At 33.2% G+C, this 26,800-nt stretch overlaps 1 protein-coding gene across 1 annotated transcript in view; it reads left to right on the top strand.

Moving 5' to 3' along the window:
* Window positions 1–20,753, top strand: part of pdlim4 (PDZ and LIM domain 4) — a 44,773-nt gene extending 24,020 nt beyond the window's left edge. The window contains exons 4-7 of the mRNA XM_051093004.1: window positions 10,572–10,783; window positions 12,048–12,211; window positions 17,329–17,482; window positions 19,439–20,753. Of these exons, the coding sequence (XP_050948961.1) occupies window positions 10,572–10,783; window positions 12,048–12,211; window positions 17,329–17,482; window positions 19,439–19,643 (735 nt within the window). The 3' untranslated portion in view covers window positions 19,644–20,753. The remainder of the gene's footprint in view (window positions 1–10,571; window positions 10,784–12,047; window positions 12,212–17,328; window positions 17,483–19,438) is intronic.
* The last annotated feature ends 6,047 nt before the right edge of the window (window positions 20,754–26,800 follow it).

Here is a 26,800-nt window from a genome sequence, read left to right as displayed (position 1 = left end):
GCGAAAATAATAATTCTGAGGTCATATCTACTTTCATATTTTTGTCTTTACATTTTTATTTGTGAATTGTTAGATAAAAAGTCCATTTTTATGCTGTGAGGGAAACTTGCTTCCATAGCATTGAAAAGGCAAGTAGCAACAATTCTTTTATGAAAACTGACTAATAATGTGACACAAGATACTTTCATGCATAACGCTTATGTCAGTGAAGTGAACACATTTTTGTCAGTATGACAACCGAAATGTGAGTGATCCAGATCAGATGCATTTACAAGGTGTGTCCATTGAAATTAATGCATGTTTATTTGGCTCCTTTGATATGGGTATAGATATGTATGTGTGTGTGTGTGTGTGTGTGTATGTATGTATGTATGTATGTATGTATATATATATATATATATATATATATATATATATATATAGATAGATATATATATGTATGTATATGTATGTATATGTATGTATATGTATATATATGTAGTGTGTATTTGTAAATATTTATATACATATATGGACAAGTATACATATTTGACCTCTGCTAAACTATATGGTCACAATGTTATAATGTCACTCCCTTAATAAATATGATAATAGAAAGATCAGGGCACAGTTGCATGAAAGCCCTTAAGTTAAGAAATCCCTTAGTTATATGGTTAAAGGTACTCTTAGTGAAACTTGGGTTGCCAGAAAAAACGTCAGTGTTAATTTAAGAAACCATAAGGCTGTCATTAAGTATTCCCCTTAATTATCTAAGTGTTCCCTTAAGTGTTGCTACAAAGGCCTTAGTAATCATTTTGCCTTAATAAATTGAATGAACCCGAAACAGCTCCCTTAAGTCATCCTAAACTCTGCAGGATTTTTCTGCAGGATTTTTAAGCTCAAAAGTGAGACTTTTTAAGACCTGCACAAATAAAATTAATACCATGTGAGCACAGTAAGGCAATGTCTGTGGTAACATATTAAACTGTAAAATGACTGTAAAAAGCATGACTTACAGGTTTTCACAAAAACAAAACGTTTTAAATAAATTAAGAAAATGGATGAGTCGTGTCATTATATTAATTTAAACAATTATTATCAATTATTAAATTAAGTAAATAATATAAACATATTTTACTGTCTTAATTGTTTAGATTTTTATAATGCATTATTTTGTTGATCCACCTGTTCATATTTACAAGTCTGCATGTAAAAACAGTGGGCTGATTTTCACATTGTTCTAGACAAAAATAGCAGCCAACCTTATTGAAAATGCAAATTCGTTCTTTACCAGCAGGTGGCGCTTTCGGAACGGCAGAAATATAGCTATTTCCCCACTCTTGTTTATTTAATGAAATGTTTAGGTTTGCATTTCCTTATGTTCTGTTTATTGTGAGATGTAGTAACTATATCAACCATGGTGCCTATTGCTGTATGTTGCCAGAAACTACAGTGAAACACTTAGTATAAACACTTAGGTAAGGGTAAAAGTTAAGAAGTTTATTCTAATGCTGTTAAAGAAATCAAATTACTTAAGGACTTTCATGCAACCAGGCTAATTCAAGAATTAATTAAAGGAGGTCACATTATAAAATGTATTACATAGACAGTGAAAGCATTATATTTACATTTTGGTATCATTTTTTATATTTGTTCACTCTATCACAGTAGTCTAAAGGTGCTAAATGAGGAGGTGCTGTTTGGTTGATATTCTGGAAAACAAAAGTTACGTTTTGCTGGAAATTAAAGAGGTAGTTGACCCAAAAATTAAAATTCTATCATCTTTAACTCTGCCAAACACAAAAGAAGATGTTTTAAAGAATTCTGGTAACCAATCAGTCACTAGTAGCCACTGACTTCCATTGTATTTCTTTCCATATTGTGAAGGTCAGTGACCAGTAATTGTTTGGTTGCCAGCATTCTTCAAAATATCATCTTTTGTGTTCAACAGAAGAACGAAACTCTCACAGGCTTGGAACAACATGAGTTTCATTTTTGGGTCAACTATCCTACAAGACTGCTTTTCAATTCATCCAACCTAAAATATATTTTCAACATGATGCTTAAGTTTTCTTTCTACTCAGACATGTCATGAAAAATAGCATTTGTCAGATACTTTGTGGCAAATGACACAGATGGTCTGAAATTGCTTTTGGCCCTGACACTGGAATCGGTTGGGCATTGCACAAATCTTCAGTAAAATCACATTCACATTTGGTGGCTGTATGTCATAACGTCTATAAAGTGCATTTCAGTGATTTCCCGAGCAGATGTGTGCCTCATGCTGAGATGTAAGTCATTGTGGCTTTTGCCATGGCCACTGGAAAGTATGAATGTTGAAAGTCTGTAAGAATAGCGATAGAACAAGTCACGTCATTTCCAATGGAAGTCGACGCCGCCAAGCGTGTGGTAGAGCCAAAGAATTTTTCAGAGGCTGTATTTTAACCCAGACTGTGTAGGTCAGAGCATAACTGAGGTATTGTTTCATTGCTCAGAATTCTTGTTACCTCAGAGTTGTAATTTGAGACAGAATTTCTTTTATGAATGGAACAAAATTGCCCATTACTCAAGATCCGCCGGGCTTTTAAGGCCCTCTTTTATAGCCCTAATTTTTATTAAATGTTAACATAATTATTATTTTGACTCAAAAGTCGGTTTAATTCTTGGTGTTTATCTTTTTTATTTATACTTCTTCAGTTACATGAGTAATCATTATAAAAAATATTATTGATTACACTTTAAATCAGTTTGGAATAAACTGGAATAAAGATTTTTTTAATGTTTAAAAGAAGTCTCTTCTACTCACCAATTTTGCATTTATTTGATTAAAAATCCAGTAAAAACAACTAAAATATTGTGAAATATTATTATAGTTTGATCATCCTAATACTATATGTTGATTTAGTGTTCAATTATTATCAGTTATTATTGTTGCTCAGTTATTAATTACAGTTCTTAATATCATCAGTGATGAATACAGTATTTGCGACCTATAAATATAACTTATTATTATTATTATTATTATTATTATTATTATTATTATTATTTTTATGGAAACTGATACATTTTCAGTATTTTTTTAATATACATTTCAAACAAACAGCATTTGTTTAAAACTGACCTCATTTAGTAACATTATGTTTTTCTTTTTTTTTTGCTTTACTGAATAAAAATATTAATTTCTTTCTTTTTACTTACTATGGAAACAAACTTACCATAAATTCTTAAATGATAATAATGTATCATGGTTTCCACGAAAATATTAAGCAGCAACAACTGTTTTCATCATTGATCATAACAAGAAGCATAATTAAGCATAATTAATATTTGATAATATTAAAATGATATTAAAATTAATAAAATTAATGATTTCTGTAGGATCATGTGATATAGAAGTCTAATGATGAAGAGTAATAATGCTGAAAAATCAGCTTTGATAACAGAAATAAATAATGATTTACAATACATTCACATTAAAACTATATATATCTGAATACACCATCAGTCAAAAGTTTTTGAACAGTAAAATTTTTTATGTTTTTTTAAAGAAGTCTTTTCTGCTCACCAAGCCTGCATTTATTTGATCCAAATTACAACAAAAACAGAAAAACTGAGAAATATTTTTACTATTTAAAATAAATGTTTTCTATCTGAATATATTGTAAAATGTAATTTATTCCTGTGATTTCAAAGCTGAATTTTTAGCATCATTATTCCAGTGAATGCTGATCTTTGGATCTTTCTATTGATCAAAGAATCATAAAAAAATTTACTCAACTGTTTTAAATATTGATGATAATAATAAAAATAATAATAAATGTTTTTTTAATAACAAATCAGCATATTAGAATAATTAAAATAATGCTGAAAATTCAGCTTTGATCACAGGAATAAATTACATTTTAAAATGTATTCAGATATTGTTAAAATAGTAAAAATAGTTATTTTTTAAATAGTAAAAATATTTCACAATATTACTGCTTTGTATTTTGGATCAAATAAATGCAGGCTTGGTGAGCAGAAGAGACTTCTTTAAAAAACATTAAAAATCTTCAAAAACTTTTAACTGGTAGTGTATATAAACTAAATATATCTCAAATATCTTTCAGTGTTTGATGCATTTTGTGCACTGTAACCTATTTTAGTCTTAAATTGCATAATTTTTGAACGCATCTTTAGTTGTTTGCTCAGTATTTTGTGTTGTTAAGGTGGTGATGTTATAGGGCTGATAGGAGTGTTTTTTTTTTTTTTTAGTCTGTCAACAGCAGCCATATGGTTTCCATCAGATCCTCCCTTCGACTTCATCTCCAGTGTTCAGTGTTTAGGTCGATATCAACCTCCATAAATCAGGGGTCATTTCCTTACAGCAAGCCTTAATTAATAAAAGCAGGTTTGGAGTCTGTTTAAATTGATTCAGTTCATTTCTAGCAGTAGCAGGGCACTTTGAATGGTTCTGAATGTTTTGGCTCACCCAGAACCAAAGGGCATGCTGGGATAGCATTATAAAACAGGTCAGTGAAACTTGATGATGGTGAGGATTTATGAGCAGACACAAACACTCCTCATAAATATTTCCCTGCATTTCTGTGTTTCTGGTGGGCCCTCACTGACTATTATGGGGAAACTAGCTTTACCCTGCAAAGTTTGCTTTAGGAAAGTCAGAGCTGTCTGTTTGAATCTTGCAAAAAAAAGAAAAAAATTTGCATTTTTTTTTTTTTTTTTTGCATCGCCTCTTGTTAGGACACTGTGCCTTGTCTATTGAATGCATTATTTTCTGAAGATTCTGTACTGCATTGCATTACTGTACTGCATTGCTGTAATTTAAATTGCATTAAAGTAAAAGTAAAAAGTATAAATCATTTTTAAAATAAATTAGTTTCATGGGCTGACAGCACTGGTGAGGTTGGTTAGATCCGAAGAGCCACACTGTTTTTAAACTAGTTGTCTGACTAGGTTGTCATGTAATATTTCCTCTGAAGTCGTGATAAACATGGCCTGTAAAAGAAGAGTTTGTTTCGACGGCTGCTATTTCAGTGCTCCTCTACATTCAATTCACTGCAGAATAGCTTAAATAAATCAATTTAATGAGACAAAAGCCTTATCCAGATTTATTAAATAACAAAAATGTAAGCTTATATAGTGAAAATTTATGGTTAAAAAGGTACAGAAGTACAAATGAATGGTTTTCAATGTTAGACTACAAAACTGGCACTTTTATAAGCTACACACCAGATGTGTAGACTAGTAAATCTGCCATTTTTATTGCAGTTACACCCTTTTGTGGCAGACATGTGAAGTAAAGGAGCACGCATCGACACAGAGGTCCTGGACGACTGTGTTTTAGCAACAAGATGATTCCTGCCAACGTTTTCTCTATAGAACTTTCTCTGGATGCTGCGTCCTCAACAGGGCTGTAAACATTATCTATAGCAGGACTAGCAGTCTGTTTGTTGGTCTACTTCAATTTATGTTCCTAGAGGTTTTCAGTCTCTGTGTTTCCTTCCCACTTAAAGAACAATCTGCATTAGTCTGCATTGTAATTGCTTTCAGATTTTTGCATTTTAATATGCTGTAGATGACCATAATGTTTCTGTTCACTTCAGTGTAAATCAGCTTGTGGCAGAATCATTGACCAAATACTGTAAAACAAACAATGCAGTTATAAAATTACAAGTGTTTTTATGATGATAAATGATCTGCATATTCAGGTCTAACCAATCCTGCCCATTTTAAGACCACAGTCTGTAAATTCAAACTTCTTTTGTGAGGTTTTCTATTAAATTGCCTTCGTGCTTTTCTAAGATTTTCAAAGGTGCCATATATTTACACTCTTAAAAATAAAGGTTCTGTATTGGCATCAATGGTTCTATGAAGAACCTTGAACATCCATGGAACCTTTCAAATGCAGAAAAGGTTCTTTAGATTTTAGATCTTTAGATCTTAAGAAATGTTCTTCAGAATGGTTCTTTTAGGGACTGTTCACTGAAGGGTTGTTTGGGGAACCAAAAATGGTTCACAAAAGTATCACAGGTTTTAAAAAATATTAAACAGCACAACTTTTACGACACTGATAATAAATCAGCATATTAGAATGATTTCTGAAGGTTCATGTGACACTGAAGACTGCAGTAATGATGCTGAAAATTCAGCTTTGATCACATGAGTAAATTATATTTGAAAGTATATTAAAATAGAAAACCATTATTTTAAGTAGTAATAATATTTCACAATTCTATTTTAATTTGTTTCTGTATTTTAATCAAATAAATGCAACCTAGATGAGCAGAAGAGACTTAAAAAAAGAAAAAAACTGATTCCAAACTTTTGAAAGGCAGTGTATAAAGAAATGTTCTTCAAAATGGCTCTCTTAGGAACTGTTCACTGAAAAGTTGTTTGGGGAATGAAAAACACCCTTTTGGAACCATTATTTTTAAGAGTGTATGCCAAAATATATTAAATGTTTTACCAATATAATTAGTTCTAAATTTTAAAAATATAAATATATTTTTAAAAGCATTAAAGAATTATATTTTGACCTCTATATATTTACTAAAATATATATATTTTTTAAATTCCATATTTGTTAAAACTATACATAAATATATTTTCTAGCATTATCTTTTGGCAATTTTTGGTCATTTATTTTCTAAAAAATATAAATATATTTTTAAAAGCATTTAAAAATATATTTTTGCTCACTATGTATTTCAATCCAAGATAATGTATTCACTTATGTCACAATTGAAGAAAATCTTTTTTTGTTGTCTGTAAGTTGTGAACATGTAACACAGTCTCATTTCATTGTTTGCATTTAGCCTAAATGTATTGTGAGATTGAATGTTTTTTTCTTTGAAACATATTTTGGTATATAACTAAATATGAAACTAAATATACTTTCAATTTCAAAAATATGTTTCATTGAAATTCACTGTTTACAGCATGTAGTCTATATTTAAAATAATTTGTCCCGATTTTTTTTTTTTCTTCTTCTTCTTTTTTCCTTTTATCATGAGTTCCATGATAAAATGGGTTGGACACAGCCCTATCATATTGCTAATGGAGCAGAATTTGATTTATGAATTTCTGGCGTTCCACCAGTGTCAGGATCTTACCTCATCCCTCATGTTACTCATATCTGTATCCCAAATAAGTTTCTGTATGCTCTGACATTTTTTCTGAAGGTATGAAACTTAACAAAGATCAAAATTGTCAAATGCAAAAATAACATTAATTCAGCGTCTATTGTGAAAGCAACAGAACCTTTAAATGTTGTTGTTGTTGTTGTTGTAGACAACATATATTTTCATAATATTTTCAGTTGAGCAAGTTTTCTGAAACCATTTTTTATGGTCTTCTAAGATAAAAGAGCTTGATGTACTATGACGGCATCCTCCTCAATACAAAAAAAGAAATAAGACCAATTTTCTTTTTGTGGACATTAAAGAAACTAAAATTTGTTGATTTGGCCTGCGTGTTTATTTTTTATCCCTGATCAGTCTGATCTTTACGTTCGAGCGCCACATTCCCTATATGGTATGTTTTGAAGAATGGCAGCTGGTTTAAGCTGGTCCTTAGCTGGTTATAAACTGGTTATGAGCTGGCCGTGAGCAGGACCAGCGCCTGACCAGCTAAACCAGCTCAAACCAGCTGTCATGATTCAAAACATACCTAACCAGCATATGCTGTTTTTTTTCAGTGGGTTTTCAATGGATTGTTTTGTGAACCTGCCATGCATTTTTGCACAGAAGCTGGACCGGGATGTTGGAACCAAAACAGCAATTCATGCACTATCGTATTTCCTATACAATGAGGGTATTTACGAAGATACAGTGGCAAAAAAATCTGTTTTTAACATTATAAGTGGCCCTCAAGGGAACAAATAACATGATAAGATGCATATGACCCTATTAAATCATTCATATTACTGCAGAGAGATATTCTCGCACATTGCTTAAAAGAGCGACAGAGAGAACAGCTGGCTTCTGTCCACTAAAAATGAGAAATGCAATCTTCATACTGACTTGTTGCCCTTGGAACATTTTGTACCGTAATACAGAGGGATGTGAGATCTTTTTCATTGTCAACAGAAAACAGAACCTCTTCCTGAAAGAGATGAAAATGTGGTTTGCAGACAAATCTTTCTGCCCCCCTGCTGTGGAGTCATGCACAGTTTGACTCTTGTGAATGTTTATTCACCAAAAAATGAGAATTCTGTTATTATTTATTCACCTTTGTATCATTCCAAACTCAGATACTGTTATTTTTACTGGAATTGACCACAAAGAATTGATTCCAGATTAATTTTCTTGATTCAGCTCTTGATTCCCAATGCTTTTGAATTATCTGTGTGTTAATGATGGTCCAGTGATGGAGCTGCACCATAACTAGTAACTAGTACGACAAGCTACAGATACCTCATTTTTAAAAATGGCGTACTACCAGTCAAATGTTTGGAATAATTGTTTTTAAAAAAAAAAAATCTCTCCCAAAATCTAAATATAGATTATGTAGTATAGTATATAGATACTATATACTAGTTTTAATATATATATATATATATATATATTAAAACTAGTATATAGTACAAAACATTGCTGCTATCAGTTTCGCAGTTCCTTTTTTATGGTCAATTATTCATGCTTCAAATATATTGCATATATTTAATTGCATTAAATATAAAATCTGTATGTTTTTGTTTTTGCAATATATAAATATGTGTCTGTCTTTTGAAGAACTTCACATGTATTTACAGGTTTTAGGATGGATGCACATGTGCATGGCATATACATATCATGTGCATGTCTTAAAATTTATTACAGATATCTTAAACATACATATTTGTATAGGCTAGAGATACATCTTAATTTATTACATTTCTTCCTATTCTACTATATTTTGTTCATATGAGATATGACATGCATTTCATATATGGAAATATATGTGCATATATTACATTTGCATATGGGCTTAAAAAAAAAATAGCAGCACAGTTGCAAAATGTAGACTAATTTTTGCTAGAATATATTAATCCTTGTTAGAACTTGACAGATTAATTGTCCTGGTATTTCCAGCATGCATAGTTTTAAAAATGGGCAGTCATTCAGATTGGATAAACTTTCTTCTTTTCTCAGAATTAGTCTTCTAATACACTACTTCAGACAAACTCATCAAGCATCTCCACTCCATCTGCGAAGGATAACACAAATAGATTTCCATAGTTGTCTGCTGATGTCATAGAATGGCTGCTATAACTTGTACTCAAGCGTTGAGTTGATCTAAGGCGAATATGTATGATGAGAATTTGTGTGCAACAGTAAATATTTGCATATTTGTAAGTAAGCTGTTTACTGGGTGTATGTCGGGTCTGTAAATCTGTCAAAGGCTGTTTTTACCCTTCCAGTCATGGATTATGCTGGAATCGTACAGTCATCACAAATCATTAGGGATGTGACAATTCAGTCAACTCACAATGCGATACAATTCACGATAGTGGTTTCACAATACGATTTTCTCACAATTTTTAAACAAAATGAAATTTAAGACAAATTTTTCTGTCTTTTATTAGTTCCCAGACAAAGTTTTGCACATTTCTTTTTTTGTGAAATTGAAATATTGTTAAACATCTCAACTGACTTGAATCATCATCATATTTTCATAGATTTTCAACCAGCTCTTTGGGTGCATCCTTAACATTTTATCAGGATTAACTTTTAACCCTTATGCGACCTTTTGGACGTTTTTTTTTTTTTTTGTCATTTTCAGTTTTTTTTTTAATTATTATTTTGCCTGTGTTATTGCCAGCTGCATAAATTTTGGCACATATGTGTATTTTTATTGGAATTTTACTATTTCACCACATTTTCTTTAATAAACCTATTTTGCACTGAGTACAAAAAATAGTTCCTCTCAGAACCTTAAGAACAAAAATGTCCCCATTGAAACCCATTAAAACTGCTATTTTTAACCACGGTGCCATTTAACTGTAAAATTATGCAATTTTTTTTGTAAAATGATGCAGGCTGGTTTCTGCTTCTGTATATTGTAGAGCCAATTGGATAAATAATGCAGCTATAATTGTGTGTGTGTGTGTGTTGGTATGGATGTCAGAATGTGGTTTGTATGAGTGTCATTAAAAAAATGTGTGTGCATGTGTGTTCTTGTAATATTTGAGAGAAAAAAAACTACTGCAAGTCACAAATCCAACCACTGTGTGCACCAGTGGAGTTTTGCTGGCATCTATTGAGGAAAATGTGGTACTTCGCCCAAACAAAATCTTACTGGAAGCTCATTTTTTGAGATATCAACCTCAAATTTGGAACACGACTTGTTTAGATGTATGGCTTTGATTTTCTAGCAAGTTTAGAGTTCAACAGAGTTCATAACGCATTTTAATAAACTTCTTTGAAATCACTTAAGTCGAAACTTAAGTCTTTGATCCGTAGCTTAAAATTTTGATGACCATTTTTTGACATGGACATTTTTGTCCACTAAAGACCTGTGTATAACTTTTTTTTATTGACGCACAAGGGTTAATAAAACAGTGGATAATTTGTGCTGGAATTTTGAAATTCAAATCACTTTTTTTTTCATAGACCTTCCGACCAATCACCAGTGGCTACAGTCCCACTCCCAAGAGTCCGTCCCCCAAGAGTCCCATCACAGGCGGTGTGGCCTACAACAATGGCAACTCCAGACCCACATACAACAATCCAGCCGGCCTATATTCGCACAATAACGGAAACGGAGCCCTACCGAAGCAGATGGCAGGCCTCAGCCTGGGCTCCCCCCCCACAGGTGTGCACAGGTTTTACAGATATTTGACCGTATTTTTTTCTTTGAAATAACACTTAGACGAGGCACGCAAGGTAAATTAGGTCAGTTCTGATTTCGCATTAACTGTACACTGTTAACTTCTAGCCAACACAAACCGCACTGCTCTCGCAACAGCCAAAAACGGATATTTATGATCCTCACAAGGCTGTGAGAAACACAGTGATTTATCAAGGAAGCAATTTTGAGCATCTTTCCCATGTTGGAAATTTACAGTGCAGGTCCTGTCTTCACTCAGAGCGCTACACAACAATAAACACTTCAGACTGGAAGATATTATAGCTCTTCATGCCTATTGTTATGTAAAAATGAGTTCATGTTTGAACTGGATAGAGAGTCGTCAGGGAACATCTGCTGCACCGATATTTGCAAAACACCCAAGTGTTTTCTGAAGCACTAGAGAATTTGTGTGTGATCGAGAAGCATTTGGCTGCTTGTAAAAAACCCACTGTTTACTCTGAAGATGATAAATCCACTGTTTAATAATTCCTCCTGTACTTAAGGTAGTAGTTGTCATAACACTGATCACTCTTATGGAAACTTCCAACAGGAAAATCCTGCAGAGTATCTGCCTCAGTACCCTCAAAGATCTTAATGCATACAACCTAAAACACACACCTACTCATTCTTTATTATTAGGGAAATTCTTGGTAAACATGTAGAATGAATATGAATTTCAGAAATATGCTCTGCCCAAGATCAAGCACTTAAAGTGCATTCATTAACTGAATTGTTTGCTCAATGTCACAAAGTTCAATCTATTGTTATCTATTGATTTCTGTAATTGTATTAGTTAGGATGAACTAAAATTCATTAAATCTGTCAATAATAGGGTATTTAATTGATTGTGCTGTTATTTTTAAATTAAAGCACATCATTTCATGCATTAACATTAACGTTAAAATGACTTTTAAAGGAATATTACGTAAGTCCTAACAGGTGGAAAGTGATACCTGAATTATTTCCTCATGCCAGAATTAACTCCTCAAACCCAGTTCACTTCAAATATGATTTCCGACTTTAACAATTGCAAGTTTAATACAGTATGCAGCTTTGCTGTGTTTAAACTTTAACAAAAGTGTTGAGATTGGATTTTAAGCCAATGACATTGGCTTTATTTCCTTTGGCTTTTATAAATAACTTGATGCACTGACAAAGTGTTTAGCTCAGTATAAAAACATATGGCAATAGCAGATGTTTCTGGATGAGAAAGAGATCTGGATGTGTTTTCCTCTCAGTTTCAGCCCTGAACTACCAGTGAATTCATCAGGCAACCGCAACGGTTTCGACACACAGTCAGACGTCTACAGGATGCTGCAGGACTATGAGGAACCGGTGTCAGCTCCCAAACAATCTGGCTCCTTTAAATACCTGCAGGGAATTCTGGAAGCTGAGGATGGAGGTTAGTTTGTCTTTTTATATCTCTCTCAAAATGTATGTTGAAATCGGTAATTTCCGGTAATGTCCTATATAGTCTTTTTTCGTTGTATGCGATTTAAAAGTGTAATATCATAAGTTGTTTTGTTTTTTTTTTTAAATAATTTTATCCGTTTTATTAGTACCTTTAAAACTAAATTCTATATTCTATTTTGTCTATCTACTTTTTACATGAAAAAAGTCATATTTGCTTTTTCCAAATATTTAAACATTAATAAACAGAAAGAATGTCATACAGGTTTAGAAGAACATGAGGGTAAACAGTGTCAGAATTATTCTATAAATATTTAATCCTCATTTAATTCCTGTGAAAAAAATTTTGATATTAGAAATACACAAATTTTGCATCCAAGTTGTTGCAGCTTATTTGTGACCCTGGACCACAAAACCAGTCTTAAGTCGCTGGGGTTTATTTGTAGCAATAGCCAAAAATACATTGTATGGGTCAAAATTATTGATTTTTCTTTTATGGCAAAAATCATTAGGAAATTAAGTAAAGATCATGTTCCATAAAGATATTTTGTTAAATTCCTACTGTAAATGTATGAAAACTTAATTTTTGATTAGTCATATACATTGTTAAGAACATTACTTGAAGAACTTTAAAGGCAATTTTCTCAATATTTTGATTTTTTTGCACCCTCAGATTCCTGATTTTTAAATAGTTGTATTTCGACCAAATATTGTCATATCCTAACAAACCATACATCAACGGAAAGCTTATTTATTCAGCTTTCATATGATTTATAAATCTCAATTTAGAAAAAATGACCCTTATGACTGGTTTTGTGATCCATGGTCACATTTGGCTTTTGTTTTTTCATTTTTGGACTGATAATAGTAAACTGAAGCCTGTTAATTTAAAAGACCAAACAAAATTAGATTTTTCATTATTTGCTGCTGTGTCACTCTAAAGTTTGGGCCGTTCATGAGTCACTCAAATGAAATCTAAAATTGACTGAATGATGAGTCGCTTGTATACTTGCAATGTTACACACAATATATCTGCTCTTTATTGTAAATAGTCCTTGCAGTTTGTCCAAAAGTAAAAATGTTGTCCAACGTAGCAGATTAACAACCAGTTAGAACCAGATTTAATAGCAGTTTGCACCAGTGCAAGACCTATTTTGACATTAAAATCTACATTAGCAATATTTGGGGGTTTTTGTATGTGCATTTGTAGGAGTTTCCCTTTGAGACACAACATTTAGGGGAGGAGAGTATTTAAATGCATGCAAGGTGATTTGCGGTGGTTCATTTACTAGTACTTGCACCATTATTTAACTCCCCAAGAAAGCATGTGTTTACCCATTTTGAGTCTGTGTTGTTAGTTGATTACTTGCACATTATGGAAATGATCTGGCGGCATCTGTGTTATATTGAGCATTGTCGGTACATCTGCGCTTTTATGGGATTGCATCCTAATGCTAATTTGCTTTGTTTAGTAAATATGGCTCTTAATGTGTAATGTGCATTTATGTGTGGACCATTGAGATGTGGTCAAAACAGAAATGAAACATCCAACAAAATGTCCTATTGAGGTTGGTTTTAAGTCGCTTGTATCTCGACAAGCTGCAGTTTGCAATCAAGTTGTGCTTAAGAATGGTTTAAAAAACACAGCACAGAATGCCAGCTTGCTATTGTAAACAAAAGCTTGCCCTGCCTCCAGACTCCGGAGTTTTCTGTTTGGTCCACTGTTTTGGAACTAACATTGATGAGCGGCGCTTCATGTAAAAGCTTAAATTCTTTTAACTTGACACAGTGTCTTAAAAAAACGACTAATTATACATCAAAAATAATTAATGAAATTAGAAATTTATCCAAATTAGTTCTGTGCAGCGAATCTAACATTAAAAGGGAAATAATAATACATTGGTATTTGTTACAGGAAACGCTACACTGTTTGGAAATGTTCAAAAATTTTTGAGCCAGATCACTCTGTAGACTCTTGCAGGCCAAAAAGCCTACCGAAAGGCTCTGCTTTATGTCATATAAGCCCAGAAATGTGTTTTGTCTAAGCCATATCCCATAGAGAGGCTTCTAGACCGCGCTATACTTGCACTTTGCCATCTCTTTCACGCTGAATTAAAGTCCCATGGAGCCACAGGGCTCAGAGATCAAGTGTTTAAGTGTGTAATTAGTGGTATTCGTTGACAAGTTTGGAGTTGTAACCTGTCCCAGCAGTCCTAGGGAATAAGGCAGAGTTTAATGATCTCACTTTGGCACAGCAATAGTCAGATGACGGAGGCGGGCACCATTGTAACATTTGTCTGTCAGTTTTTTCCCCGGATGTTTCCTCATCCAGGAGCAGGGTGGTTTTCTCCACTGAGCTCATGCTACGCCAGCCCTGATTTTAGGCTTGGTTTGAAATGGAGAAGGTAGGAGGAGGCCTTGGCAGCTGCGCTCCAGACTTGGCCATATGGCTCGGCCCCAGCCGTGCCCTGAAGCTAACACACACCCGCAATTTTCAGCTACGTCTGCATGGAGAATAGTATCAGACTTGGGACTGAAGTGTGAAGGACATTCATTTCCGGCCATCTCTTGTTCCAGGGACAGCTGCTGAGCACACATTTAAGTTGTTTCTCACTTTTTAAAACAATAGTTCACCCAGAAATGATCATTTTTATTTTCAAAGTAATGCATTACAATATTGCGTTACACCATAAAAAAATTCACTGATTGCATGGGTTTTTTTATGGAAAGTAATGTGTTACATTACTTTGCGTATCTTTTGCATTACTTTTTCTCATGTTGGGCTAGGATTGCATCTTTGTTTTTGCATTTCACTGTGTTTATTAATTTTGAGAAACACTTAATCTGTTTTTGTGCAAGTGAGATGAACGCATGAATGCATGAATGTTTAGCGCGCACAACACCTCTTTACTTCTGATTTCTCTCAGCGTGGCAACACAACAGCTGTCAGACAATAAATGAAAAAAACAAACTGCAATTACGTATTTGAAAAAGTAACTTGGATATTTTCTTGTATACATTAAGTAATGCACTACTTTGTTAGTTACTTGAAAAAAAGTGATCTGATTATGTAACTCACTTGTAATGCGTTACCCCCAACAATTAAATTTATTACATGCAGTGCAGAGACAAAGTGGAGAAGTGTAGGAGAACAACTAACTTTGGTAGTCCAGTAATGCACCTTATTTTGCAAAACGGAAGTAAGCTACAATACCAGTCAAAAGTTTTTGAACAGTAAGATTGTTAACGTTTTTAAAGAAGTCTCTTCTGCTTACCAAGCCTGCATTTATTTGATCCAAAGTACAGCACAAACTGTCAAATTTTGAAATAGTTTTACTATTTAAAAGAACTGTTTTCTATTTGAATATATTGTAAATGTAATTTATTTCTGTGATCAAAGCTAAATTTTCAGCATCATTACTCCAGTTATTATTATCATCAATATTTAAAACGGTCGAGTACATCTTTTTTTTTCAGGATTCTTTGATGAACAGAAATATCCAAAGATCAGCATTTATCTGACATAAAAAGCTTTTATAACATTATGCACTCCACCATTCAAAAGCTTGGAGCTTTTTTTTTTTTTTGGAAAAGAAATTAATAAAAAAATATTACTTTTATTTAGCAAGGATGCTTTAAATTGATCAAAAGTGATGATAAAGTTTATAATGTTACAAAAAAATTGTTTTCCGGATAAATGCTGTTCTTCTGAACTTTCTATTCATCAAAGAAACCTGAAAAAAAATTATTCTGCTGTTGTCAACATAATAATAAATGTTTTTTGAGCAGCTAATCAGAATATTAGAATGATTTCTGAAGAATCATGTGACTGGAGTAATGATGCTAAAATTCAGCATTGAAGTCACAGGACATTTTAAAATATATTCAAAGAGAAAACAGTTATTTTAAATAGTAAAAAATATTTTAACATTTTACTGTTTTTGCTGTACTTTGGATCAAATAAGTGCAGGCTTGGTGAGAAAAAAAAATTAAATCTTTTTAAAAACTTCTGACTAGTAGTGTAGTTTATGAATGTGTGAGCTAAATCATTATCCGCTGTAGGTAAATAAATAGGAGAATAACAAAGAGCAGGAAATGGTAAAACTATCTGCGCAGCAAACCAGTGTTTATGATTATGATAATGAATTAAAATAATATGAAAACAGATATCGTATCAAACAGATGAATGGGCTATTTTTATACCGATAAAATAACAAAAAATTATTGACAATGTAATATTTTTACTGTTTATTCTATGTGAATTACACTGTATTTCTACATGTTCTGCATTTCTGCATCAGAATTTCAATGAAATTAGTCTCATTCAAATATCCCACTGGCTTTGTAACAAATTGTACAACCAAGAAAGCATAACAGTTAACTTGTGACCTGATAACCAATGGTATTACAGCCCCAAAGTTGTGTGACAGTCAACCACGGTTTGCGGATACAGAAGAAATGAGAAGTGGCATATAGTCAAACCAACCTGTTGCAAAATTGCCAATGACTTCTCACAGCTATTTTTCCAGTGTAAACTCAAAAGGAGATTGTTTAATGGCCAACATGGTGAAGATTAGCTGACAGACTGTTAAATCATTAAGCTGTTTCACCACTGATATCAATTCAAACAACCATCAAAATACCCATGACTGCTTAGTCAAATTGCAGCTGAACTGCCCATAAGATCCGTCCATAGATGTTGACCATAGCATTTGCATTTGCTCTGTTGTTTGTATCATCAGTGTTTTACTGGATTGCTTATGAAAAAGAAATATTAAACACATTTCATATTTTCTTAAAGCTTATGCATGCCTTATTAGGAGGAAATGAAGTTTGAGTGTTTGAGAGTTTGAGTGTTTGAATCATTCAAATTCAAATCATTTAAATTTTGTTCAAAATTTTGAAACAATTGAAAATGCGATATCCTTAAAGGGGTCCTATTTTCGACTTTTTCAACCTTTGTTAGTGTGTAATGTTGCTTTTTGAGAATAAAGATCTGCAAGGTTACAAAGCCCACTTAAAAAAAACAGAAAACACTTCAAGAACAAACTTATTCCTTAGGATTACTTATGGTATAAAAACATATAATATTCTTTATTTTCCTTTCAGGGATCTCACCGGTGGACAGACAGGGAGTCAGGGGCTTGCGTTCCCCTGTCAAATCCCCCGTGCCAAAGCTGGGCAGCCCCATAACGGCTCCTCTGACACCCATCCCCGGCTTACAGAAGCTGCCGCAGTGCACACGCTGTGGAAATGGCATTGTGTAAGTGTGATGTTGTGCTTCTTATAAATTAGTTTAAATACAAAGCAATATTTGCAGAGAGAAGCCAACAAATGAACATTAAGAAAGCCATTAGATGGTATTGAATACATGTAACAAATGACTTTGGAAGCCAATATGTTTATTTCCATATATTTAAGCATGAGCCTACGAGCCTTAACTTGCTGTCAGTGAGTGATTTTAATGTTCATTGAGTGTGTAATTGTTAATGAAGCCGACCTGCAGCAGCATGTGTTCCTCCCACCGCACAGGTGTTACAGATATTACTGTAAGACACTTTACTGCTGTTGGCACTTTCCCACCGTTTCCACTAAAACTGAGTAAACAGTGAGGTCATATGATAAGGAAGTTCCACAGAAGAGTGAAACAATGTGTCCATTGTAAATGCTGTTGACAGATATTATAGCCTCCAAATATGGGAATGTTCCCTGAGATTAAGAATAGGAAGTGGATTCCCAGCTAACAAAAATATGTTTTGCTTTCAGTTATGAAAACATCATATCTGAATGTTCTTTCAGTTTCTTAAATGTTGCAACATTTTGGGAATGTTACTTTTAAATGTTCTCTAAACATTCTAAAACAAGTAGTAACATTTAAAAAATGTTAGACGAACATTTAACAAAAACATTTCAGAAACATTCCATGAACAATGTGTAAATGTTTTTGTGCTGATGTTTTGAAAACATCATTAAAGACAGGTAACTCTGAACAAATGTTCCATTAATGTTACTGCATGAATATTTGTTCATAATGTGCAGGAGAGCGGAGTCATTTGTCCAGAGCAGTAGATTTCTGTTTCTGTTTTACATCTAGGTTGGTTCAGATTAGCCAGGAATTTACCATTTACTCTGCTACTGATCAAACATCATCTGGCTAATCCTGCTTTAGAAATTGTTTCTGTCTGCCATATTATCATACAAGCCTTTTTAATGAGTCTATCCATAAAAATAGAGTCAAACATTGTGCAGATGCACAAACACTAAAGAAAGCTAAACGACCGTGTCATTTATTATATTGGTCTAATTTAAAGTCACGGTTTTCTGGTTTAAACTATTTTTGTTCAGTTTGTCTAAAAGTAACATTTCTTTGTTAAAAAAAATAAGATGTATTTATTAAAAAACAAATCACAATAAACATTAAGGTAATTTGAAGTTGTCTTTATACTAAGTAAACTAAAATTAAACTTAATTAAATAAAACATTTTTTTTCATTATCTTAGTTGAAAACTACTTTTAGAGTATTTTAGTCTATTGGAGTTATCATAGCTGATTTAGCTTTTATTTATGGTGAAATATGTTGTAAAAGGACAAAAATATTATTAACGATATAACTTTTTATATTGTTAAGAATTATAAATTCTTATGTCAAAAATGTTTTAAGTCAGATATAATATAAATATATTTCTTGCGTCTAAGGAAAATATATTAAGTGTGGTCTTTATAATGTTTTTTTTACTTTTATATGGATGTTTGATTCAAATTTTTAAAATCAATTTGGCAGTAATAAATCAGATATTTTTTTATAAATTGACTTAAAAACGTTTTTTTTTTTGTTTGTGTTTTTTTCAGTTTTTGTCAAGAGCATGCAAAATGTTTCTTTCTTTCTTTTTCATCACAGAATATTATGTTATGACTTCAAAACAATTTTAACATCCTGCACATTTTGAAAAATTATACTTTAGAACGTTGTCGTCACATCTACAGCTTCATGAGTTTTCTAATTCAGTATGTTTGCTCGGTAGCTCAAACGATACAGAAGTAACCTGCTCTATCTTGTCTGTCGGCGCATTATGACACGAATATTAACTCCTTAAAAGTGTTTCTTTAAACGATCTGTTTGTTTGGAAACTATTATTTGCCATTGACAATAAAATCCCAGAAAAGTTAGGTTTGAAAAAATGACATTTAAAAACTGTCTTCTAACTGTATCTTATTACAGGGGAACCATCGTGAAGGCCAGAGACAAGCTCTATCATCCCGACTGCTTCGTGTGTGACGACTGTAGGCTGAATCTAAAGCAGAGAGGATATTTCTTCATCGATGAGAATCTGTATTGCGAGACCCACGCCAAGGCCCGTGTGCAGCCTCCTGAGGGATACGACGTGGTGGCCGTGTATCCCAACTCCAAAGTGGAACTGGTCTAAGCGCGCCGCACTCGTAAACCCAAACACACACACAGGTTTTCCTTGAGGATTCAGCTTGGCGAAATGGAAACGAGAATAACAAACTGAAATTTCTTTTTCATTCCCTGCTCAACCTTACCCTGGACTCGCATTCTGTAGTTTGTTAACCTGCAGTTAACCCTCGTACCGAAATCGAGCAGCACTTATTCCTAGGTTAGACAGCCTTCCTAACATTCGTTCAGAGCAGTTCTGGTGTTGCTTTAAGAAGAAAGTTTTGAAGTGTTAGATAACAGAATAGACAAAACAACATGTTCCAGAAGAACATCTGTTCACCTAAATTCCAGTGGCACACCAGCGATTTATTTTTCTGAAAGCTGTGGTGAACTGAGGTGCTCAAGAAGGCCGCGAAGAATGTCTCGAGCCATGTGGAAAATGGAAATGCTATTCATTTATTCAGAAAGTTTGGGACGGCGTGTTTATTCTTTGGCTAAGAAGCCAAGACGTGTGTCTTCTTTTTTCAGTGATCTAGCTTCCATCACCAAATCCAACTTTATCTTTGCCATAAAGTGAAGAAAAGGAGACTGCAATAGAAAAACTGCATTTGATTGGCTCTGAGCAAACTTATGCTATATGCATGTTGTATTTGAATGTGATTTGGCACCTAATGGCATAATTTTCTGTCGCAAATAAGCATTGCATTCTCAGAAGAAACTTCTACAGACAGTTTTCTCATACCACCATTTAGCATGTTTTGTCATAAAAGCTAGCTACCTGAAAACATTTGGTTTAATAGCGCAGACATTTCTAGATAACTCTATCTGCACATTATGTAAAATGTTTTGGCCAAGCGATCCTGACTGCGTTTGCATATTTGCATACAGAATGAAACCAGAATAGTAAAGTAGATATGCTTCTATTTTTTGGCTTTTCTTTAAGTGGTGAGGCTTTTGTAAATTCTGTATAAAATGAGAAATGTTTGTTTTTCTAGTTTCTTATGAATGATATATATGTGTGGGTTTTAAAGACGTGTAACACATAACTCTACTTTGTTGTACTAAGAACCTTCTGTAAATAATTTGAATGCTAACAGATCATCTTTCAACATAATGACAGAGAACAGAAAAGCGAAAACAGTTACTTATAGTCATTTTAATGGATAAATGTTGTCATTCCAAGCCCTTCTGACTTTCTTCTGTGGAACACGAATGAATAATGCTCATGGTGTACAGATGCAGCTCCCCACAAGCAGCATGAAAGTATTATAAAAAAATAGTCCATATGGCTTGTGTGTGTGCTGCAGCCTGAGTTCTGTAAAGCCATACAATAACATTGTGTGAGGAATGGATTAAAACTGAAGGCAATATTGGCAATATTTCAAGCTGCTTGTAAAGCCACTGGTTTAACTACTTATTTCTTCTTGAAATTTCGTGATTGTTTCTCATTGACAGGCATGAATGTGCATGCAAACTTTCGACACAGACGTGTTTTGGAAATGCTGTGCACATTTTGGTTACTGGTCTGGTATTATCAATTGTGATGGGGTCAAATTGGTTTCCATATGGTTTTCCAAAAATCAGCACTGAAAACAAACAAACAGTGAGGTTAAAAAAAAAACTTTATTGTAGCTTGTCAGAGACTAAAATATTATAAAATGTAATAGAATGTATAAAATGTAAGTCTCAAAATTTACTTCAGATTATAAAACGGATATTTCCAGTCCTTGATTCTGATTGGTTGAACCGCATTTGAAGCTGTTGTAAATTATTCTACAAACGTACACCTTTGCTCGGCCACCACTTTTTTGTAACCACAATAATTTAGTAGAGGAACTACACTGTTTGGCAGAAGAATTATGTTTTTATTAATATCACACTTTATTTGTTGTTTTATACTACGTATAGGGAATAACTATTTGTTTTATAAAAGCAATAAGCCCCATGAATCTGTGGTTTACAGTGAATTTATAACAGCTAAGCGGCTTTAAACCACGGCTTCTTGGGACTTGTTGTTTTATTACAAAATGTATAGTTCCGGTCCTTGATTCTGATTGAGAAGCGTTCAAAGCTGTTGTAAATTACACTACAAAACATACACCTTTGTTTATGTCTGTGTGTTACACTTATGACACACTTATGGTGAATTTATAACAGCCACTCAACTGTTAGAAATTCACTTGGGGCTTATTGCTTTATTAAAGACTGGATAATTAGCTGTTTCTTCATCTAGCTTGTGAAAGGATGTTTTTGGCTGTTTGCATCTAGAGTTGATGCCAGCACAAACATAGTACCCAAATTTTTAACGTAACAGAAGGGTTAAGGGGCCGCTCACATAGAATGTGTCTTTGTGGCTACAAACGTGAGACGCAACGTTCAGGAAAGTTTTTTTTTTAAAAAGCGCAGCACAGAATGCCTCTACTGCCAATTGGCATCAAATAATACTGTGGCCATGCCAACTTGCTGCTACAAACAAAAGATTGCCCCGCCTCCAGGGTCTTCTGATTGGTCCACTGTTTTGGAACTGTCATTGATGAGCTGCGCTGCGTCTAAAAGTTTACATTTTTTTTAAACTTGACACAGCCTCTTAAAAATGTGATTCTCAAGTGCAAGAAGCTGCTAAAGACACGAGACGGTCACAACAGTAGCTGCGTTCCATTACCCTTCGAACTGCACAAACTGAAATTGCAAATTGAAAAACATGCCTAATGGAAAAGTGTCAATTTGCAAAAACTCCCATATATCACAAAAAAGTTTGTCACACTTTATTTTAAGGTCCAGTTCTCGCTATTAACAAACCATTAACTAAGACTTTTGACCTTAAGACCCAAATAAACTCTAATTTGCGGCTTGTTAGTAGTTAGTAGTAGTAAGATAGTTGTTCATGTTTGGTTAATGGTTGTTAAGTTTAGGTACTGGGTAGGATTAGGAATGTAGAATATGGTCATGCAGAATAGGTGCTTTATAAGTACTAATAAACAGCCAATATGCTACACTGTAAAAAGTTTTCACCAGTTTCAACTTTAAAACTTAAGTTCAGCAGCTGCCTTAATTTTAAGTTTGATCAACTTTAAAATACAAATCATTTCAACTCACTACAATAAACTGTTGACGTTACTTGTACTAAGTTGATTTAACTTAAAATTGTAAGGCAGCTGCTGAACTTAAGTTTTTAAGTTGAAACTGATGAAAACTTTTTACAGTAATTTTTAGTAATATGCATGCTAATAAGTAGCTAGTTAACAGTGTAAACTGGTCACTTTACTAAAGTGTTACCAAAAGTGTTTACATTCACCTAAGGTGGTTTTTCAGGCAATTCGAAAAAGGAATATTTTGCAATGGAATTTATTTATTTATTTTTTTTTTTTTTGCATTTACAGGTCACATGGCGTATATAAAAAGTCATATGATCATTCTTCAATATACTATAACCTATAAGAAACACTTCATACGTGGCCGCTCTTAAGTATAAAGGGCTTTCCCTGCCTTAATGCTTACACAATTTACACTGCATACGTTTGCAGTGTGTTACAGCTCTAACACAGCCACCGGAGCTGATCGCTGCCACTCTAGTCAATGCATATGTTTATACCAGCCATGCCATGCACGTTTCAGAAGCAGTAAAGAAACACGCATACACCTCCATAACATTGGTTAATGGAAACACCGTCATTTCGCAATACTTTTTTATTGACATTTATTAATATATCACCAATGTTTTGCGCAAATCTGTAATGGAAACACACTCATACACACTGTAAAAAAAAAAAAATAGTTTTAACTTTAAAAGTAAGTGTTTGTGCTGTCTTAAAATTTTATGTTTAGTCAACATGAAATGTTAAGTTGTACTAACATTTCATGTAAACATGAACTTTTTAAGGCAGCACGAACATTTACTTTTTTAAGTTGAAACAACTTTAAGTTTTGTTTTTTGTTTTTTTACAGTGCACATCTGTCTAAAGCGTGTTTACATAAAAAAACAATGGAGAAGTACTACGTTGGAATGGAAGAATGTGCCATTACTTCTGCCATAGCTCTCAAATATCTTTAATCTTGAAGTATGACACATCAAGACACATTGCATCAAACATCACTGGTCCTAACATGAAGATCTTGATTAGCTAATTCAGGTGTGTTTAATTAGGACAGGAGCCAAACATTGCAGGATAGTGGCCCTCCTGTTGGAGGTTTCGACTCGCCTGCACTAAACAGTTCCACGGAAGAAAGCCATGCAAGTTTGGAATCACATCAGGCTGAGTAGCAGATTGTGTTACATTTGTTCACGTGTAAAATAAGGAAAGAAAAAGAAACAAGCAGGTTTGTTTTGAGTCTATGAGTCTGTATCTGTTTTAGCGCCTCTCCCAGAGCTCCTGTGGATGCGTTTTCTTACTATTGCCAAATAAGCATTTGTTGTTTTCATTGTCACAACAAGCCCGTATGCTTTTGCTTATCAGACACGCTCTGCAAAAGTAACCGACATTAAAATCTTCTAGTTTCACTGCAGTTGGCTTGTTTCTTCAAAGCACTTCTTGCATAAGTTTCCATGGTTTAAATGAGCATGTTTTCTTGAAGAAATTTCACCCAGCTGAGAGGTTCGCATGTAAAATGAGAGGGGTTTGTGTTTTCAGCTGTCAAGGTCAAACTGCAGTCCTGATGCATGGCTCTCGCTCAGTGGCCTCTTCGTAATCAGAAACAGAACTAGAAATGCACTTCAGTTGCTTTTCACATTCCGTTTCTACTTTTTCTCGATTCCTCACCATCTCCAACCACGACGACGGCTGCTGTAGTTCCTACACGTGAAATAAAATGACTCGCAGTGGGTAATATTGCGGCAAACCCTCAAACTCTCCATCGGTTTTGCCAAGCTTGACTCTGTGAATGTTTCAGGTCAGGTCATGCTAAAAATATTGTGGAGCATGTTGGTATTTCATACAGAGACGTTTTCTTCTCAGCACTTTGTGATTAACGGTCTAATAAAAAGTGAGGTTATTATTCAGGGCTTCTGCCAATGAGTAATGTTCACAATGAGATTTCTCCCACTGTGTCAATGTAGGACCCCATATGTATAGTTTGTATAGTTTATGCTGTTTTAACAGTTTTATTACAGTCACATTTGTGACCCTGGACCACAAAACCAGTCATAAGTATCACAAGTATATTTGTAGCAACAGGGTCAAAATTATTTTTCTTTTATGCCAAAACTCATTACAATATAAAGTAAAGATCATGTTCCATGAAGATATTAGGTAAATTTACTATTGTAAATATATCAATTTATTAGCATTGCTAAGAACTTAATACGGACCACTTTAAAGGCAGTTTTGTCAATATTTTGATTTTTTTTAAACCCTCGGATTCCAGATTTTCCAAATATTGTCCTATCCTAACAAATCATACATTAATGGAAAGCTTATTTATTCAGGTTTCAGATGATGTATAAATCTCAATTTAAAAAAATTGACCCTTATGACTGTTTTTGTGGTCCAGGGTCACATTTGACAAATAATTTAAAACTGTTAAACGAATATAATCTATGATGCATTGACTCATAATTCAATTTTATGTAATCTTAACCCTCTGGTCCTCTTCATTTGTGGGTCACACTAGGCACTTTTACAGTCAAAAGTGACCGAAGCCTTTAAATGTAACTTTCTAATCGAATATATTTTTGTTCATGAATATTTTTTGATTATTTTTAATTATGATACTATGTAATATTTATACATTTTTATGAGCTATTTTTTCATTACATTTTTTTTTTTCATATTTCCCATTCATTTCCTATTTTCATTTTTACCGCAAAGGTACCAAGTGTTACCGTTTTATTTTTTGACCCTTTAACAGTTTTATCCTATTTCGATGAAGCAAAACTATTTTTTTTATACATATTTTTTTCTTATGCAAGTCATTTTTGACTGCAAAGGTATGAACTATGAAGTGTTGCTTTTTAATTTTTGACCATTCAATATACACTACCAGTTAAATGTTTTTGAACCGTCCGATTTTTAATGTTTTTTAAAGAATTTTCGGTAACACTTTATTTTAAGGTGTCCATAATACAGAGCAATGACCTAATTAAATACTTATTAGTAGGCTTTGTACTTACATGAAACAAAATGTGGTTACCATGTAAGTTATGGAACAGCCTGTAATTACAGTTTGTAATTGTAATTGTAATTGTATGTAGATGTAATCGGCAGCCACTGTTACACATACGTAACAGGCAGAGCCTGTTACACAGCTACTTGTACACTTAAGTACAATCTCAGTGCACTTTATTTTAAGTAGCTTATGCCTGTGTAATATTCTGTTATTTTAATGTAATTAGAAAGGTATTACATGTATTTTAAGCTGTGTTCTGGTGGGTTAAATCAAACTAAGGTGCAGCTGGATAAGGTGTACAGTATAGATACACATGATGTACACTTAAGTACAACCTTGATACACTTAGTTTATGTCTGTGTACTTACATTTTTAATTATGTTGTGTGTAAAGTGTGCAACACATATGTAACAGTCTTTTGGTTCCATATGTAGCTGTGTAACAGACTCGGTCTGTTATATATGTGTAACAGTGACTGCCTATTACATCTACATAATTACAAAGTGTAACTACAGGCTGTTCCATAACTTAATTACATGGTAAGTACTTTTTGTTTCATGTAAGTACAATGGTTACTACTAAGTACTTAATTAGGTAATTACTCTGTATTATGACACCTTAAAATAAAGTGTTACCTAATGCTCACCAAGTCTGCATTTATTTGATCCAAAATACAGCAAAAGCAGTAATATTGTGAAATATTTTTACTATTTAAAATAACTGTTTTCTATTTGAATACATTTTAAAATACATAAGATATGTAAGAAATTATAGAAATTAATACTTTTATTTAACAAGGATGCTTTAAATTGATTAAAAGTGATGATAAAGACATTTATAATGTTTAAAAAAATATATATTTCAGATAAATGCTGTTCTTCTGAACTTTCTATTCATCAAAGAAACCTGGAAAAATTCTACTCAGCTGTTTTTAACATAGTAATAATAATAATGCTTTTTGAGCAGCAAATCAGAATATTAGAATGATCTCTGAAGGATCATGTGACTAGAGTAAAGATACCAAAAATTCAACTTTGAAATCACAGGAATCAATTACATTTTAAAATATATTCAAATAGAAAA

This window comes from Labeo rohita, chromosome 21 (genome assembly GCF_022985175.1).
Source record: "Labeo rohita strain BAU-BD-2019 chromosome 21, IGBB_LRoh.1.0, whole genome shotgun sequence".
Classification (NCBI taxonomy): Eukaryota; Metazoa; Chordata; class Actinopteri; order Cypriniformes; family Cyprinidae; genus Labeo; species Labeo rohita.
Note: the sequence above shows the minus strand (reverse complement) of the source record. Positions and strands in the feature narration are given on the sequence as shown.